General features: G+C 45.8%; 1 protein-coding gene across 8 annotated transcripts in view; it reads left to right on the plus strand.

Annotated features, from left to right (window-relative positions):
- The window catches only part of LOC102077871 (NACHT, LRR and PYD domains-containing protein 12), a 36,466-nt gene extending 26,693 nt beyond the window's left edge, over nucleotides 1-9,773 (plus strand). For 2 of the 8 annotated variants that reach the window (XM_025910268.1, XM_025910270.1), the window contains exon 13: nucleotides 4,736-5,551. In XM_025910268.1, the coding sequence (XP_025766053.1) occupies nucleotides 4,736-4,925 (190 nt within the window). In that variant the 3' untranslated portion in view covers nucleotides 4,926-5,551. Of the gene's footprint in view, nucleotides 1-165; nucleotides 185-4,735; nucleotides 5,558-8,873; nucleotides 9,048-9,714 lie in introns of those variants that run through there. The other 6 variants (XM_019353197.2, XM_025910272.1, XM_025910271.1 and 3 more) reach the window with 6 other exon arrangements.
- The last annotated feature ends 9,808 nt before the right edge of the window (nucleotides 9,774-19,581 follow it).

Here is a 19,581-nt window from a genome sequence, read left to right on the forward strand (position 1 = left end):
AACCAATGAGAGTGAAGAACAAGATAAAGAGCTCCTGTGATGGAGGCAAAGCAATAATCAGCAGACTGTAGCAGTTTATATCTGGATGAAAGTAGAAGGAGCTCAGCGGAGCTCAGTCCCATATCTTTGGTTAGAAACAACATCAGTGATTTCCTGCTGCTCCAGATGATTCCAGCAGCTCTCATTACAGCAGCTGATGAGAGAAACAGCTGATGGCTCACAGCTCGTGCACTGTTGGATCTCCAGATGTTCACGTGGCTGAAGTCTGTGAAGAAACTGTGGTCCACGTAGTTCACACGGCCTCAGCTTGGACCCAGCTCCCTGGATCACTGCAGCATCCTCAGCTGGTACATGGACGTCTCTGTTCCTCAGTCTTGGAGCCCCTGCAGGTCCGTCCACACCACCAGGGTCTTCTCACTCACCTTTCCTTTGTCCTCGTCCTTCATCGGCCGTGCTGTGTCTTTGTTCCCACGATGCAGTGCTGATGTTCCCTCCTTGAATGCACAGCAAGTACGGTGCTGGTCTTTCTCGGGTGGAGCAGAGACAGATTGAAGTCTTTCAGGCTTTAGTGCAGACTTCCCTGACAGAGGCTGGACTCCATGGTCTGCACAGGAGGCTTCTACACTGTGTGGAGGTGACTCCTGGACTTGAAGACAGGCTGCAGGTACATGTGTGATGAAGAGGACCTACAGCAGTGTGATGGAGCTGCAGGTCTGAAGGAAGTCCTGCTGTCCTGTCCCACCCTCTTACTTCCTCTGTCTTCTCTGGACTTGTCCTCCTGTTTCAGAAACAGCACTGCTTCATGCCGAGGGTGGACGGGAGCGTTGGCTCTGATTCTTTAACCGTCCACCACAAGGAGACGCTGATGCTGACCTCCTGATTCATCTGCATGTGTTCTGCTTCCCACTGCTCACCTCCACCAAAGACTTCACAAACATCTTCTTTCTTTGAGTCCAGTTTGTCCCACAAACACTTCCAAATCTCCTCCTCTGAGATTCTGCAGCTTCTTGCAGTGTGACTCAGCTGACAGACCACAGACTGGCACAGCATCCACATGTGTCTCCTTTCAAACAGGCTCTTGATGTTTCCTCCTACATCATTCTGGCCTCTCAGTCTCCTTTGTTCTCCAGCTCTGTAGCTGCAGCTGATGAAGCTTCAGTTTCCCATGTTGGTAACAGTAAACTACAGCCTCTGCTGTCAGCTGGGTAACTAAACAGAGCTGCAGCACGTCTCTGCGGTGGTGCTACATCCAGCCTACAGGCAGCCGTATACATGCTGTAGTGGTTTACAGTCACCAGGGGGCGCTGTCCCAGCCATGCAGGCAGTGGGCTGCTCTGCTTGTGCTGTTGTTGGTGAAGCTGAAGTGAAAGCGAGAGTTAAAACACTGAACAGTGTCCACTGAGCTTCTCATGCTCTTCTTCTCTGATCCTCCGTGTTTGTGCTGAACGCTGCTGTCGCTCTCTTCCTGTTCCCGCCCACTTTCCAACCAATCAGCATTGGAGCACGCACAGCGTCGTCCACACTGAGCTTTGCTGTGAGCGCGTGGACTCGTCTGCAGAACATTTGCAGTACAATAAGCAGCTGTGCATGCGCCCCAAGCAGCAGCTTCAAGCTCACCTCAAAGAAGTTTAACAGGACGGACGACTCGTCCATCAGGCGTCCAGCTGTCCGTGACCGTGTCCACAGCAGAGTGTGACCGAGGCTTCATGCTAACACGCACACATGAAGCTAATACCACCACGAGCAGCTGCTCAGTGGATTTGGAGGACAAATGTCTGCAGCTTCTCACAGGCAGTATGCAGAACGTGGATCTACATCGTTCCCTCGCTCACCTGGAGACCGCTGGGAGCACTGTGAGAATCATGTTCTTTGATTTCTCCAGTGCCTTCAACACTATTCTTCCCTCGGTTCTGAAGGACAAGCTGGAGAACTCTGGAGTGGACCATCACCTCACTACCTGGATTTTGGACTACCTCACCGACCGACCACAGTATGTGAGGACTCAGGGCTGTGTGTCGGACAGGGTCGTCTGCAGTACGGGGGCCCCACAGGGAACGGTTCTGGCTCCATTCCTCTTCACCATCTACACTGCAGACTTCTCCCACAACTCCACCCAGTGCTTCCTGCGGAAGTTCTCTGATGACTCTGCAATAGTCGGCCTCATCACTGATGGGGACGACAAGGAGTACAGAGGACTGACTCAAGACTTTGTGGACTGGTGCCAGCTGAACTACCTCCAGATCAATGCCAGTAAAACCAAGGAGCTGGTGGTAGACTTCCGCAGGCACAAACGTCCTCCACTGCAACCACTGAACATCCAAGGTATGGACATTGAGGCTGTGGACAGCTACAGGTACCTTGGTGTTCATCTGAACAGCAAACTGGACTGGACTCATAACTCAGATGCCCTCTACAGGAAAGGGCAGAGCAGGCTGTACCTGCTGCGGAGACTCAGGTCGTTTGGAGTGGAGGGCCCACTCCTGAAGACCTTCTATGACTCTGTGGTGGCCTCAGCCATCTTCTATGGTGTGGTCTGCTGGGGAGGCAGCATCTCTGCTGGGGACAGGAAGAGACTGAACAGGCTGATCCGAAGGGCCAGCTCTGTTCTAGGATGCCCTCTGGACCCAGTGGAGGTGGTGAGTGACAGGAGAATGGCGGCTAAGCTGTCATCCCTGATGGACAACATCTCCCACCCCATGCATGAGACTGTGACAGCACTGAGCAGCTCCTTCAGTGGGAGACTGCGGCACCCACGGTGTGGGACGGAGAGATTTCGCAGGTCTTTCCTCCCCACTGCTGTCAGACTCTACAACAAAGACTTTAACTGATCAAACACACACATCCACACATGTGCAATAAGACTGCTATATGTGCAATTCTTCTTCTGACGAAGTTGTGTTTTTGTATTTTCCTACTCAGTTGTATATAGTATTTGTATTTCTATTTTATTCTATTGTATATATTATTCTATTCTATTTTATTCTATTGTACATAGTATTTTATTTTATTTTATTGTATTTTATTGCATTCCAGTGTTTTCTAATTTCTGCTACATAACTTTGCACTTTTGCTGTAACAAAACAAATTTCCCACCTGTGGGACTAATAAAGGCCATCTTATCTTATCTTATCTCCACAAAGACTGTGGAGAGCTCGTCCCACACTCTAAATCCACACTCGTCTGCACAAAACTTCTCACACGTTCCCGTCACAAGTGTCTTCTAAGTGAAGCTACCAGGTTCAGGTCCAGCTTGTTTATCTGGAGCTGCAGTAGATGATCCATCCTCACAAAGCAACACACACAGCAGATATGCAAACATACAACACAAGCAAAGGATTCTCTCTGCATGTCTGTGGCTGATGCTGCTGGAACGAAGCTGTTTGAAACCTTGTTGTTCTGCACTTTGGGACCAGAAGAGGAAACTGAAGCTCTGTGCAGAGGCTTCAATGGAAGCAGCCGAGCGCTGTAAGTGTCTGCTGTACAGGGATGCTGCTTCAGCTGTGCTCAGTTTCACAGTGTGATTCAATAAAAGCAGCAGGAAATCAAAGCTTGATGCTTTCATCAGTGTGGAAATAAGAAAGTTTCCTGTGACAGACGCTGGAGCTCTTTCACTCTCAGCTTCACAGTTTCAGCTTCAAACTTCTTCCAACATGTTTCTAACACGGACACATTCCACCTTAATGAGCTGATATCTTGTGCATCAGCACATTTTCTAAAGGCAGCGATCACATCTGTAGTTTTGGATCTTTAACTGCAGATTGTTTATGTGTTTATAGCACATTAATTACAACAGCAGCGTTGACCACAGTGCTGTACAAGAATCTAAAATAACTATTAAAATAACTGATAATATTAATATCACACATCACATATCAAATGACTCTCATACTGTATTAAAAGCCAGTGAATACAAATGTGTTTTAGAGCAGATTGACAGAGACTGACAGCAGGAGCTGTTCATAGAACGATGTATATATGATGAAACTAAATCGTTTCATATCACGCTCTTTGTTTCCTGCTTATGTGTTTGTGTGTTTTCCAGATAAACCTTTCAAAATAAATCTGAAGATCCTGTTGAGAGTTTTCAAAATAAACTAAATACATCACTGCGGTCGCTCGTTTATCGAGTTACCTTCTAAAAATAAGTCTCAGAGTGAAGCAGCAGCTTTATGTTTTACAATTATTACAGATGTTTTAAGGCAGTTAAACCCTCACTGCACACTTTATACACTTTTCTCAGACAGGCATGAACATCTTCACACTTTTCTCTCTTGTTTAAACAAAGTTCAAACCTTGGTAGAAAAATAAGTTCATTATTAAAGAATGAAAGTGTTTCTGAAACGTGTCAAATCAGCCTTTGCTGGCATTAAACGAGCTGTTCTGTGTGAGGAGCACTCGTCCATGGCCTGGGCTCCTCGCTGTCAGGTTTCATAAAGCTTTTTAGTTTTGATGTGGATAATGTTGGTGTCCAGCACGATGTTCTTTTTCCTGCGGTCACTGAGCCACAAAGCAAAGCTGACTCCATCCTGACGATGTTCTTGTTGTGGACAGTTCCAACCTTTTTGCCTCCTTGTTGAAACTATGATGGTCAGCATCTTCCTCTGCCTTTGGCTGCTACCACAGCTGCAGAACGTCTCGTCATCATTGTTGTTTGTTGGGACAAAACGTACAAACATACAGTGCAGCACTGCAGAGTCACACTGCTGTAAATCTGAACACATTCTGTACTGTACAGGAGACACGGCACCAGATTGGCTGACAATGGTCTACAGCCAATCAGGACGCAGAACACAACGCGCTGTAAAAAACAAAAGCATGCAAGATTGCACAAAAAGATCAGCGAAACAGCGAGGACGCCAAAGGTGAACTGTGTTGTAGCGAGGGACCAGCGTATATATGGTTGTTGGGACGATAAATGTCTCTGAGCTTGTGTCAGAAGACGAGCTGCAGCTTTCTGCACCAGCTGCAGTCTTGCCAGGCAGGTCCCACCAACTCCAACATATAAGGAGTTACAATAATCCAGCTGGGATGTCATGAAAACGTGGATCGTTCAAGGTTTCTAAAAGATAGAAATGACTCACCTTAGATAAAAGCCTCAGTTTGAAGAAAGACCGCTGCACAACTGAGCTCAGCTGTGTTTCAAAGGTCAAACTGCCGTCAAATATAAGCCCCGAATGTAATAATGTGATTTAATAAAAGGCCTGAACCAGTCTAATAGAGCGCGCTCGATGCCGCCATGCTCCAATGGTGACATCAAGATGCTGTGGTCAACAGTGTCAAAGGCAGCGGTCAGATCCAAAAGCACAGCTGAGTCTCCTGATCAGTGGCTGATAAAAGATCATTAAGAACTTTAAAAGTGCAGTTTCAGAGCTGTGAAGAGCTTCAAAACCAGACTGAATCCTTTACAACAGACTGCAGCTGAACAAATATAATCTTTTACAAAGTCTTCAACAGGAAGGGAAGCTTTGAAATAGGCCTGAAGTTTGAGCGGACAGAGCATCCAGATCAGGTTTTTAAGTACCGGCTGAACAACACCTGAACTAAGACTGCTGTTAAAAATCACTAAGATGTCGGAACCAACAACCTTTAAAACCTTTTTAAACATCTGTTGGAACAATATCATTTGGACAGGATGATGTCTTTATACCATCACATCGTTCCTCCACTTGATCAAACCACACAGGCTCAAACTGATAAAAAACAGCTGAGCAGGTGAATATTTTAGAAAGGTCATGTGAAGGCGGTCGATCATAGATCGAAGCTGTTTTATCTTATTGATAAAAACTGCAGGAACCTTTCACAAGTTTCTGAGGAACTATTAATATGAGAAGCTGGAGAAATAATTGAACAAAGAAGCTGAGGATTGTTGGAGCATTTCTCAATAATATTAGAAACAGCTTTTGACTTCTCTGCGTTGACAGTGTCCTGATACCTGTACAGACGGTCTCTCAGCATCAGAAACACACCTGCATCTGTTTCCACTTACGTTCAGCCTTCCTGCTCTCTCGTCTGGCTGAACGAGCAGCCTCGTTTATCCACGGGTCTGATTGTGGTTTCATAGTTTTAAAAGGAGCAACCTCATCAAGGACAGTTTGGCATTTATCATAAAAATTAGATGTCATCTGCTCGGTACCATCGCCGAGGGGAGATCTTAAACTTCTTAAAAGCAATAGAAAATAGTTCTGTTGCAGATGGGTTAAATAGACGACAATGGGGTGTTGGAATAAGAGGAGTAAAATGGCAGTGAGATAAAAATATATCAAACACAACGGTGAAAAAACAGCATCACATGTTTCCATGTTTAGGACCGGTAACCTTAAAGACAGCACAAGATCCAATGTATGAGCCTGTTTCTGGGTTGGCCCAACACAAACTGAGCACGACTGAAGGAGTCGATCAAACAAAGTCTCTGGCCAGAGGATTGGAGGGACAGCACGTGAATATTAAAATCTCTGACAATTAAAGTTTGATCAGTTTGATCAGCTAAAAAGTCTTGAATACAATCCTTGTGATGTTTTGGAGGTCTGTATACAGCTGCACCGAGTGTCGGCCGGGACACCCCAAACAACAAACATCACGAGTTCAAAACTTGAATAAGAGTCAGTTAAGAGTTGTTTGCATGCGAGCTTCTTCCTAAAAACAGCCTCCACTCCACCACCACGTCCTGTCATCTCACAGTCAGAAGGTCAAAGTTCAGTAAAACAGCTGGACTCACCGGCTCTCTGCCAGGTTTCCAAGCATTAGATCCAGTTCCTGATTAGTGAAGAAGTCCTTAAGAAGAAAAGTTTTGTTTGCTAGCGATCAAGTATTAACAAGACTGATTCTTAGTGGTATCGGTGGCTCATGGGCCGATGTGGGTGCCCGACCTATCGGCCGTAGGTTCTGAGGGTTTACTGAGCGGAGACGGGCAGGACGCTGGGCGGGGTTATTGTAGTACGCCCAACAACAGGTGTCAGACAGGTGTAAGCCATATCCAGAGAGCGCCAGTAGATGATGCGGTCGAATCCAGTCGGGTTAGGCTGAGGTGTTTTTCCAAGTTGTCTTCATTCTCACCAATAAGCCACTGCATTTCCCACGGCGTCTGCGACGCCCTCTCAGTTGAGGTGGCGCCGAAGCACAACGGAGACGAGCTGGAACTCCTGACAGGAACGGTGCAGAGAAGCTTCCCTGATATCCACGATTGCAATAAACAGGTTTTAAATGAGAAGATCTTAAAGCCAGCAGCATTTGGTGATCATATACAAGCAGAGAGTTTGCATTTTTGAGGACAAATAAAAACTAAAACACTGGTACAAACAGAGTCGGACAGCAGGCCGTACACACTGCTGCCATCTTGACTCTCCGTTAAGAAAAGTCTGTCATGTGACTGTCATAAAAGTCTGTGTCCCAGAGCAGGTGTGGGACTTCCTGCAATGGAGTAACACGTGTCTCTGAAGGCTCCTGCTGAGTTTCAAAAATAGTTTTTTCTCAACCTACAAAGTCTTCATTTGCGCTACAGCTGAAGTTAACAGTCTTATACATTATATTTGAGAAGAAATGGCGTCCAACCTAAGAAAACACAAGCACACGGGAGGAGCGGCGACTAGCCCCGGTGCGATCTCTGGCAACAGTATCGATGATGGCCAAAGGGCAGCGTCCAGCTCTACGGCCGCTGAAGAGCAGACTCAACAGACGTGATGTGGATCCTACTGCTCTAACATTGGAGCTTCTTCAATCCATTAAAGAGGACATTAGTGTGCTGTTAAAAGAAGAACTCAGAAATGCATTGAAAGAAGATTTGGACAATATAAGTGCTGACGTGCAAGGACCGAGAAATGAGATCGCTAACAGCATGGCGGCGACGCGTGTCGAACTTGATGGAGTAAAGGTTACAGTGAAAGAAGCTGAGGATGGGCTGTCGGTCTTTATTATACTGGGTAAAAGATGATGATCATTTATTTTCATGGGTAACACTGGAACAGCTGTCAGTGAATCGATGCTCCCAGTTTGGTTACTGGCTGGGCCGTGGTTGCAGTGGTTTGGATGGGTCGGGGCTGTTTACTGATCCTGCTGTAATTGTTGTCAGATATCATTTTATGTTCAATAAAAAACCCTCATGTGATCTTATAGGTGATGTAACAGTTTGATAGGATCCAGAGGTGACTGCCATTGGAAAGAGTTATTTTTTAAACACAGGCTTGAAAAAGTCTTCAAATATTTTGTTTTCAGTTATTTAAAAGTTGTTAAAAGTGAATTGAAATTGTTATAATTGCTATAAATTCAGCACAAAGTGATGTGTTACCCCAGGATGGTTCAGACAGCAACATTGTTTTCTTGGCTTATAATCACACTGACAGTTGTTTTATTACTACAATTCAGGATGACTAGTAACAAAAAAGTTTATCATCATCTTCATCTACATGTAAATGAAAAGCATGAAAGTCTGTCCTGGTGGTGTCCAGTCAAACACGTCTCTGTGAAAGCTTCAGTCCAACAGGCTCCAAAATCCTTCTGCTCATTTCCTCGCCGGGTTCTTGATGCTCTTGTACCATCTCTCTGTCGTCCTCCTCGCTCCCTCTTTGCACTCACAGTCTTTGTGCATCATTAACACTCACATGTGGAAAACCAAAGTTTGACTGAGCAGAAGATGATCATCAGTGACGCTGTCTTTAAAATACTCTTGTTAGAAATGTACGACTTTAATGTGAAACATTCAGAGTTTTTTCTCTTGTTGTGTTTGTTTGAAGCTGCTTCCTGTTGGCTTCAGCTGTTTGGAGTTTCCATTTTCTAAACTTCTACATTCTGAACCTTCTTCAGCTCTGAACAGATGATGAAACACTGAATGATTTCAAGCACTTTGTCTAATAAACTCACATCTTTCATTCTTTATACAGATTGAGCTGCTGTGATTTGTCACAGATCAGCTGTGATTATCTGGCAGCAGCACTGAAGTCCAACCCCTCCCATCTGAGAGAGCTGGTCCTGTGGGGAAACAACCTGAAGGATCCAGATGTGAAGCAGCTGTCTGATCTTCAGCAGAGTCCAGACTACAGACTGGAGTATCTGCTGTAAGTAGAGTGATGGAGTGAGTGGGTGGTGCTCTCAGCAGTATTGTACTAAACACAGTCAGGATGAAACAAAGATCCAGTGTTTCCTGTAAAGCTGCAGCTTCTCAGTGAAGCTGTGAGAGGAGAATGGTGACAGGCTTCAGGATTGGACACAAACACTTCCTGTTTCTCACCTTTATGGTCACCATAGTAACGGCTGACACGCTCTGATCAAACACTGTCAACAGCCAATCAGCTCTCTGAACAAAGCAGCACAGACCAATGACTGCATTCATTTCCAGGTTTAAAGCATGAAGAACACAGTCTGTAGGTGAGGAAGACTTTAGTGAGAGCAGATGTTTGGATGGAATTCCTCCAGTTAACAGCTGGAACATCTGGATTGTTGGGCTTGTTGTTGGGGTTCCTACAGAGCTCAGAGTGGACACACCAAGCTTCTTCTAATGAATGAAAGTCCAAACTCAAACTAGGAGGGAAAAACATTTTCATCAACTTCAATAAAAATCCAAAGATTAGAGAAAGTGAAGCAACAATGAGTCCTAGTACAGTCCCAGCACTGAAGTCCCTGCTGCTCTTTATACTGGATGTGCTGCATCACTGACTGACAGCTGATGAAGAGTCTCTGGAAACACTCGTTTATCTCCTCTGCTCTTCCTCCTTCTCTCTGCAGGTGGAGGTGATGATGGTAAACAGGACGGTGTGTGTGCTGAGAGAGGAGCAGCTGTGTCCTGATGATCCAGAGAGGTTGAAGCAGCAGCAGCTTGTGTGTAGAGACGCTCTGACTGGGCCATGTTACTGGGAGGTGGAGAGCAGAGCTTCATCCAGCAGTGACTGACAGAGGAATGAAGTGCAGATGACTGTCAGTGCTGCAGAGTGAACTGCTCTGAGAACAGCTCCACTGTCAGACACAATGTAGAGTCCAGCATCATCCCTGTGTGTCCCTGTGGATCTGACAGAGGATCATCAGTGGATCTGGACTGCTCTGCTGCTGCTCTGTCCTCCTACAGTCTCTGCACAGTCTCTGTCTCACTCTGGAAAGATTTGACAACTTGTGTAATTACAGAACATTAATATTATATTCAAACGTGATCTTCTCTTTATTTCTGAATCTTTACCAAATAAAGAAAAACTAACAAACAGAACCTGTCGTGTCCTTTTTCTCCACATCTGTGAATCTTTTCTGTCTTTTCCTCTTTTCCTCCTTCCTGCAGCTCCATCTTCATCATTCTGTGTCCAGTATATGTGAACATGTCCAAAGCATCTGAGCCTCATGTGACCCGTTTGTGTGAGTTACGCCTGTCGTTGTGTTGTGGTGTAGAAATCAGGGGCAGGAGACGGCGCTGGATCTCTGAGTTCTTTACTGTCAATTTCTGCAACATCTAGAAATGCAAACCTGTGAGCTGTGTGTGTCGTGCATCTGCTCGGCCACCTCTCCTCCGGCCGTGCTGGAAGCAGCTGCGTTTGACAGTTTTATCGACTCTACAATAATATAACAAATGAAATGTTCAGAAATATCAACTTAAGCACTTCAAAGTCAACAAAAAGCTTAAAACAATTAAAAATATTTCACTGCAAAAACAACAGCTCATAAGAACGATACACAAAATAATACAGAAACAAACAAATACAACTTATTAACCAGGATCCATGTTTTTGTCACAAACACTGAATCAGCTGATTCACTCTTTATGTTTGTTTGTTTTGTGATCATAGTTCTGGTTTCTGTGTCTTCACTGTGTCCCACGTCTCCTTACTTTGGACTCTGTGTCATATTTCCTGTTTTACTTTGACAGTCCTGTGTTACTGTTTCCTGTCTGGTGTGTCATTGGTCCCAGCCATGTTTCCCTCCTGTCTCCCGTTCCCTGATTACTAAACTGCGTCCACGCCTCCACAGCTGGATTCTAGGATTTCAGAGCATCCAGCTGTGGTGAGTGATGGAGACACTTTCTCTGCTCAGTGATCAGGACAGTTTATTGAACATCAGAGAACATAAAGGCTGTTTCTCACCTGCCCGTTCTGAAGCTGGACATTAAAGACTGCTGGCTTCAAGGACATTAATCCCAGTGTCAGCCAGCCAATCACAGCCTGTGTTTTTCAGCTCTTTAGGAGTCAGACATGAGAAAGACAGAGACTGTAACCTCTCCCTGCAGGAAATAAGCTCCGCCTCTTCCTTTCCTGTATATGAGTGATTTGATTCTGACATGAGTCACAATGAGTTTTCTGTTTATTGGGACTTAAAGCGAGCAGCAAAGACACTAAACTGTGTGTTTCCAGCTGAAGCTGCTTGTTGTGTTGCTCCCACAATACTGTCTAAAACAGTCAGTGAGGAAAACTCAGTTTATGCTTCCACTAGGGTTGCCAACCGTCCCTTAAAAAACGGAATCGTCCCGTATTGAGCTAATAAGGGACGCACTTTGTCCCGTAATACAGTGAGAATCAAAAGTAGTCTATAAATGTTAATGGAATTAACGCTTTGTTTGAAAACATAATTCCCAGCCCCTCTCCTGCTTTGTGACCAATGAGCTGACAGCACACTTATGACAATTCGAGTATGACCATTCAGATTACCGCTTATCTCATTGGTCGAGGAAAGGTCGCTTACGGAGAAAATACCGGAAGACAACAGATGACCACAACAAGAAGCATGGCCAACAGGGAAACAAACGCCGACACTGCGGTGCAAGTCTCGGACGACAGTACACCTAAAGCTGGGCAGACACTGTGCGATTTTCAAACTGCACGATTGACTTGCAGGGGTTATAAGTTCATAGGTCACGATGCAGGTCTCACACTATACGGCCCGATGCTCTGATGCGACCTGAGTGCTCACACTGTGCGTCCATAAAATGAAGGTTATAACGGAAAATCTGTCGCTCGCTCTCCCTCTCTGTCTTTCACTGTATGCCAATGTGAGAGATGCATACAGAGCCACCCCCCTCCCCCCATTAGGGAAGTCAGACCACAACCTGGTTTACCTACAGCCACAATACACACCCCTCGTCCAAAGGCAGCCTGTCACAACACGCTCCATGAGGAGATGGACCCCAGAAAAGGAGGATGCTCTGAGGGACTGCTATGACACCACAGACTGGGATGTGCTTCTGAGCCCACATGGTGAGGACAGAGGGGGCGACACACTGTCTGACGGACTACCTCAACTTTTGTGTGGACACGGTCGCCCCTGCTAAGACGGTACGGTGTTATCCTAATAACAAACCGTGGGTAACACAGGAAGTCAAAGCTGTCCTCAACATGAAGAAGAAGGCTTTCAGGAGCAAAGTGAAGGAGGAGATGAAAGCAGCACAGCAGGAGGTGAAACGCTGCCTGAGGGAAGCAAAGGACACCTACAGGAGGAAGGTGGAGCAGAAGTTGGAGAGGAACAATATGAGGGAGGTCTGGAATGGTGTGAAAACCATCACAGGCCACAACACCAAGAAAAGCACAGGGGGGGGGGGGGGGGGGACTGTGGAGAAGGCAAACGAACTCAACAACTTCTTCAACAGGTTTGACCAGCCCACAACCCCCCCACCCTCACCTTTACTACAGAGCCCTCTCCCCACTCTCCTACCTACCTCGCTTCCCCCCTTCCTGACACTATGACACCCCCCTCCTCCAACCCCTCTCTCAACAGCAGGACATCTTCCCCCCCCTCCTCCCAATCATCTCCCAGTGTCACAGTGGATCAGGTCAGGAGACAACTGAGGAAGCTTCGCCCCAGAAAGGCAGCAGGCCCAGACAAGGTGTGTCTGAGGATGCTAAAGGCGTGTGCTGCTGAGCTTGGGGAGCCGCTACAACGAGTCTTCAATCTCAGCCTGTGACTGGGGAGAGTGCCCGCCCTCTGGAAGACATCCTGCATCGTCCCGGTCCCCAAAAAGAACCGGCCCAATGAGCTAAGTGACTTCCGACCGGTGGCACTGACGTCACATCTTATGAAGACTCTAGACACGGCCATCATGGGGTGTATCTTCCACAACCTCCTCCGACCACAGGTACAACATGCCCAGGACCCACTGCAGTTCGCATACAAGGCGGGTGTCGGAGTGGAGGATGCCATCCTGTACCTCCTACACAGAGCCCACTCACACCTGGATGGGGGAAAAGGCACGGTCAGGATCCTGTTTCTTGACTTTTCCAGTGCCTTTAATACCATCCGGCCCTGTCTGCTCCTGGAGAAACTGAACAGGATGCTGGTGGACCCCTGCCTGGTTGCTTGGATCTCCGACTACCTCACTGACAGACCACAGTACCTCAGGCTGAAGGACATCATGTCTGACACTGTGGTCAGCAGCACAGGAGCACCACAGGGAACTGTGCTGTCCCCTCTTCTCTGCACCCTGTACACCTCTGACTTCTGCTACAACTCTGAATTACGCCACATTCAGAAGTTTGCAGACGACACAGCCATCATGGGGTGTATCTGGGATAATCAGGAAGAGGAGTACAGAAGTCTGGTGAGGAACTTCGTCACATGGAGTCACACAAACCACCTGCAACTCAATACCTCAAAGACCAAGGAACTGGTTGTGGACTTCGGGAGGTCCAGACCAGGTCCACTGCCGGTTCAGATAGAGAAGGAGGAGGTGGTCAACACATACAAGTACCTCGGGCTGTGGGTGGACAACAAACTGGACTGGTCATGCAACACGCAGCACCTTTATAAATAAGGCCAAAGCCGACTGTACTTCCTCAGGAGGCTGAGGTCTTTTAACATCTGCAGGAAGCTCCTGAGGATGTTTTACCAGTCGGTGGTTGCTGGAGTACTTTTCTATGCTGTGGTGTGCTGGGGGAGCAGCACAGCAAAGAAGGACTCATCCAGGCTGGAGAAACTGATCAGGAAGGCTGGCTCTGTGGTCGGCATGAAGCTGGACACTCTGGTAACAGTGGCAGAGAAAAGGACACTAAAGAAAACTGCTGGACATTATGGACAATGCTGGGCATCCTCTGCACACGGTCATAAACAACCAGGGGAGTCTGTTCAGTGACAGGTTGCTTCTCCCAAAGTCAAGAACCAACAGACTTAAAAACTCCTTTGTCCCACAGGCCATCAAACTGTTTAACTCCTCACTGGAGGGGAGAGGGAGGGGAGACAGGAGGACAAAGGAGGGGGGAACAACTAAGCTGTAGGTGCCTTTTCATTGTGCAATACTTTTGTTAATATCCAACGGTCCAATAGACTCACAATACTTGAAATGTGCAATTCCCTTGTCTTCTTATTCCTATTTATTCTATTTATCTCTCTCGTATATTTCATTTATATATGTCTCTGTATTTATATATGTGTATATGTATAATATTCTGCTCACGTTCTGTAACTTCTGTCGGTGCTGTGCTTTTGGAAACCGAATTTCCCAGAGGAACCCACCCGAGGGATTAATACAGGAAGCTACGGACCTGGACCAACTGCCCCCACAAGCACAGCGGCCGAAGCAAAATTATAGTAATGGGAACCACACCCAGCACGAATCAGCAGCTGTGGAAAAGACAGCAGCGAGGAGAGAATTAGAGGAGAAATTAAAAGAAGCTGTAACACATAAAACTGGGTTGAAATTTGGGGCCAACAGACTTGTGGAGGTTGGGAAGGCGTCCGGAGCATCACAACAAAAGGTGAAACAAAAACACACACAAGCAGAGAAATGTGAGAGAAAGGCTCATTTTAAGGTAACGCCTAGTTTGAGAAAAAGTTCAAATTAACCTGCCTACAAATGCACACACACACAATGAAAAAACAGCTTACACTCATGAACATGTGAAGAATTTCCGGCAAGATTAAAGCAGGGAAATGAGTTGAGTTGATTATATCGTGAGGAAGAAAAAAAAAAGGGGGAGAGAAGGCTGACACAGGGCCTGGCCCGGGGTTTCTCCCCTCTCGTTGTAACACAGCCAACACAACATCATTTTCCTGTTCGTACACTTTTGTTTGTTTTTGGTTTGTTTTGTTTTTTGTTTTTTCTCTTTATGTTTAATTACAGGCTGCTTTGCTGGCCCTGAAAGCCGAGGCTGACCTGGACTCCTGCTCTCCCCTCTACGTGACCCTGACCAAATGCTGCAACAGCTGGACCCACAACAACAACCTGAAAAATGTCAACAGTGCTGCAGGAAAGCGATCTCATGCAGCGGAGAAGGAGAGCACTAAACCTAAGGCCCGTTTCACTACACGGGGGAAAATTCTCCGACAGCTTCAGCTGACAGAGCTGTGACGAGACGCCCGCCAAGCCCGAATAAAAAGTGAGGCCGAGCAAAGGAATGCTGACCTTAACAACTCGGCATTAACACTGTGCAGGACAGTGATGGACCAACACGCATGATCGGGCAGCAGAGAAAAGGGCGTGACCGAGACCGAAGGACCAACTGAGGTCAAAAGGCACCTCAGAATGGACAAAAACACAGAAGAAGAAGATGCAGGTTTCACCTACGGTGAGCATGGACATTGGAGAAAGGACTGCCCCAATTGGGGTTAGAACCAGGACGGACAGAACTTTGAACAGCAGCAGCAGCAACGGTCACAAACAGACTGAAAAGGAGGAGGGCAGGACCCCAGGGCACGCTTCAGGCTGTGGTTTACCCAAGACACCAGAACAGGAAAGTGATGAACACACACACACACACACACACACACACACACACACACGCTGATGCAATGAAGAATGCTTTGCTAACAAATGCTTATGCTGATATGCAAAATGCTGCACACAAATATCCCAATACATAATTTTTATGAGGAGCCATTGATTACCATTGATTACTCAAAATGTGTTTTATGTCACCCAGAGGACATTTATGTAGATTTTAGGGGTAAGGTCTAAAACAGTTTGGTTACGAAAACAATGTCTGTGCGTGATGTCTGTTTATGGTTCAAGGCCTTGACTGAATTCTTTGCTGTGCTTCACAGAGCCTGGTGAGGAACAGAGGCACAGAGTGAAAATGATGAATTAATAGTGTAAGTTTTAGGTCGGAGTACGGCATTTTCTGTGATTGAGATTTAATTCAAGGAGGAACAAAGGTGCTACGGTACCTGAGGTTCTCATTCCCACACAATATTGTCCCGGCAGGAAGCAAAACGTTCCTGTGAATTTCTGGTTGATTTTCTGGGTTTTGCTTAGCGCTAGCTTGATTTTATCAGTGAGCTTTGGCTTGTGTTCTTTCTCTAAGCGAGAGAGGGATAGTTTTATGCTTGGACATGTCTGCAACGGACCCTAGTTTGTGTTGTTTTTTAGTATTTTGTTGGTTACGTCTGTTTTCGTTTTTGTTACAGTGCACTGAGGAAAAACATCTGAGAGGTGTGATCCACCGATGGTGATATTTTGTGAGTTCATGATTTAACAATCAGCTCTTTAAACCAGGCCTGAAAGATTGAGATTTAAAGCGCTATAAAATATTATTACTGTAAACAGTTGCAAAGTGTGCTTCTCCATGATTGTAATTGGTTTGGGAGAAATTCACTTATAGGGGACACTGATCACGTGAGAAGTCCTGAGTCTAAAAGGATTGCAGCGAGTCAATCCAGTCCAAAAAACAAGGAATTGTTTTCCTTTAAAATGATGACGTCATCTTGCTGGTGATGGATGCTCGAATAGGTCGCGCATGAGACTCCATTATCAGCAACATCTGGTATGAATGGGTGTGAATGAATGCATGTGACTGGACTGTGATGGACGGACTAAAAGTTTTGACTGACTTGATACTGAGACAATGACTGCACCAACTTTAGGATTAGTAAATGCCAACAAACAATTCACCTAGCCGGCAAGAGGAGGGTGGATGCTTCGCTTTGTTTTGTTTTTGCAGGAGCAGGAGGATAAGAGAGACCGGAGGAGGAGACTGTAGCTTCACATGAGAGTGTGGAACTGCAGATTTAACCCTTTGGTTGCTAATTTTGAGTTCTGAGATATGATGTAAATGGTAAATGGCCTGTATTTATATAGCGCTTTCTAGTCCCTAAGGACTCCAAAGCGCTTTACATATCCAGTCATTCACCCATTCACACACACATTCACACACTGGTGATGGCAAGCTACGTTGTAGCCACAGCCACCCTGGGGCGCACTGACAGAGGCGAGGCTGCTGGACACTGGCGCCACCGGGCCCTCTGACCACCACCAGTAGGCAACGGGTGAAGTGTCTTGCCCAAGGACACAACGACCGAGACTGTCTGAGCCGGGGCTCGAACCGGCAACCTTCCAATTACAAGGCGAACTCCCAACTCTTGAGCCACGATCGATGATGTCATTAACCTTCTCTTTTAATTTTCTAGCTCTGATGGATTGACACATGGGAGTGTGTCAAAAAGGGGGAAGTTGGGTTTTAACATCAAACAATGGTTTTATGAACATTTTATGACTTTATTTGTGTGTTTAATAATTTAGGTATGGTAAAACTTGAGCTTATAGTGTGTTAGACTTAGAAATGGTTCATTAATTTTTGATTTCTTTTACACACACATAGATTATGATTAGAATAAGTTCCTTGGTCAGAGAGTCCTGAACATGATATTTTAAACCAAATTTGAATCACTAGAAGAGCAATGGATAACAACATTAGATTATCAAGGTTAGGGAGAGAGGTGTTTTGGTTTTCTGTCTTACAGAGAGAGGAACAGACACCAGACAAGGTCACGGAGATACGAGGACCCTTCACAGCAGAGACAGATGTAGGGACTCCCGAGACAGCAACTGGGGTCAAGTGTCATGGCGTTTGGGCCCCTCGAGAAGATGGATCCCATAAACACAGCAATAACCATGAAGGGGTTGGCGAAAATCCAGGAACACCAGACCAACGAGGTTCGAGAGGATCTTGGTAAAAAGGGGGACACGGCGGTGACCCCAAAAAAATTACACAGATCTTTGTTTGAAATCGGGGCAGAATAATCCCCTGATCTGTGCAACGACTAAAGGGTGGTCTAACCCCGGAGGTCGAAGAAAGAAGCTGAGAATCACCCAACTGGAAGATACTGGTAGCTGCAGCAATAAAATAAAGGTTAAAAGCTCCTTAGACAGAGGTTCTAGTCTAAGTACATTTGAAAGGTATAAGGTGGCACCAAAATGGGGGTGGGAAACTGGAGCACCAAAATAAAGCTGTGGGAGAATTGGGGAGTGATGGGAGTGTCATGTGTACTTTGTTGTTGTAATCACAGTTTTTCTTGCATCTGAACTGCTAAACACAGAGGTCATCCCACACATGGTCCACCTATAAAGGGGGACAGAGGGACTCAGGACCAAGAAGAACTGAACCTTGTAACGCTGGAGTGTATGTTATAAGTGATCTCTTTTTTTAAGAGATCAAAAGGGGGAATTGTGAGATTATTCTGTTATCATATGTTACCTTATATCTGTAGTTAAAGTAGTTGAATTATGTTAACTACTGTAGATCATATAATATCCTTTAGTCTAGATTGTGTGCTGTGTATGTAGTTTAGTTCCCATTATACCTTTGGGTTAAAAGAACATAATCATTTTGTAGTTCATTAGATAGGTGTGCATTACTCTGTACCCTTGATCTGCTGTGAATGTGTTACACTGTTTTCTTGACATGTCATACTGCTGAATCATGAAGAGAATGTTGGGTGCAGAAGACCTTGTTGTTCTGATAGCAGAAGAGAAAGACCACATTCCATACCCCCACCTTTACAGAGAGCAGAAAGACAAGGAGCCGAGGTCATAACTTAGGCACCGTAAGAGAGAAAGAATGTGAATGTTTAGGCTTTTACGACTAGGTGGGGGCCACTAGGGGCTATAAAAGGCTGAGTAACCCGTCACCATTTTGAGACTTGCTGTGACCCTCTGCAGGCAGGTCTCCCCATCATGATGGTTCTTATGCTCTTAAGTGTTGAATTGTATAGAAATAAAATATTGTTGATTGAGCATTTATACACCGAGTATTGTCCTTCCTTCAGCCCAAAGATTAAAAGAACTGGGAGATTTTAACAGAGCACTGGTCCAACAAGGTGAGAGGACTCTATGTTTCTCCTGAGTGTTGATCACAGAGAATGAAGTCAGCATGCTGCATGCATGTTCTGTGTTTATGGTTCTGATCAGGTCCCAGAGTATGTCTACCCCAAAGACCACGTCCCTGACTACTCGTCCATCCTGGTTCCCAACGTAGACAACGTGAGGACGGACTTCCTGATGCAGACCATCATGAAGCAGAGGAAGGCCGTGCTGCTGATCGGAGAGCAAGGAACAGCCAAGACCGTCATTAGGGATGCACCGATACCGATACTGGTATCGGGTATGCGTACTCGTACTCGTAAAAGTTAACCGATACCATGAACCGATACTAATGTAGCCCGAATTTGGGAGTAGATACTCATAATTCCCATGGACTTGAACGCCACGGTAACATAAGGTGTTCACAGTTATGTGATGTAACTGTACCCTGAATTTAATTTGCCCTGTAATATGTCACAAGGTAAATACAGGTAATTAGAGCAATCAAACTGTTATGTTAATCATAAAAGTATTATTTTATGGTATGTAACTCTGAAGGGAGTTAAAATATTGTTCAGAGTTCTAATTTTCTGGAGGCCCGTGAAGGTAGCATA

The sequence above is a fragment of the Oreochromis niloticus genome, linkage group LG9 (assembly GCF_001858045.2).
Source record: "Oreochromis niloticus isolate F11D_XX linkage group LG9, O_niloticus_UMD_NMBU, whole genome shotgun sequence".
NCBI classification, from domain to species: domain Eukaryota; kingdom Metazoa; phylum Chordata; class Actinopteri; order Cichliformes; family Cichlidae; genus Oreochromis; species Oreochromis niloticus.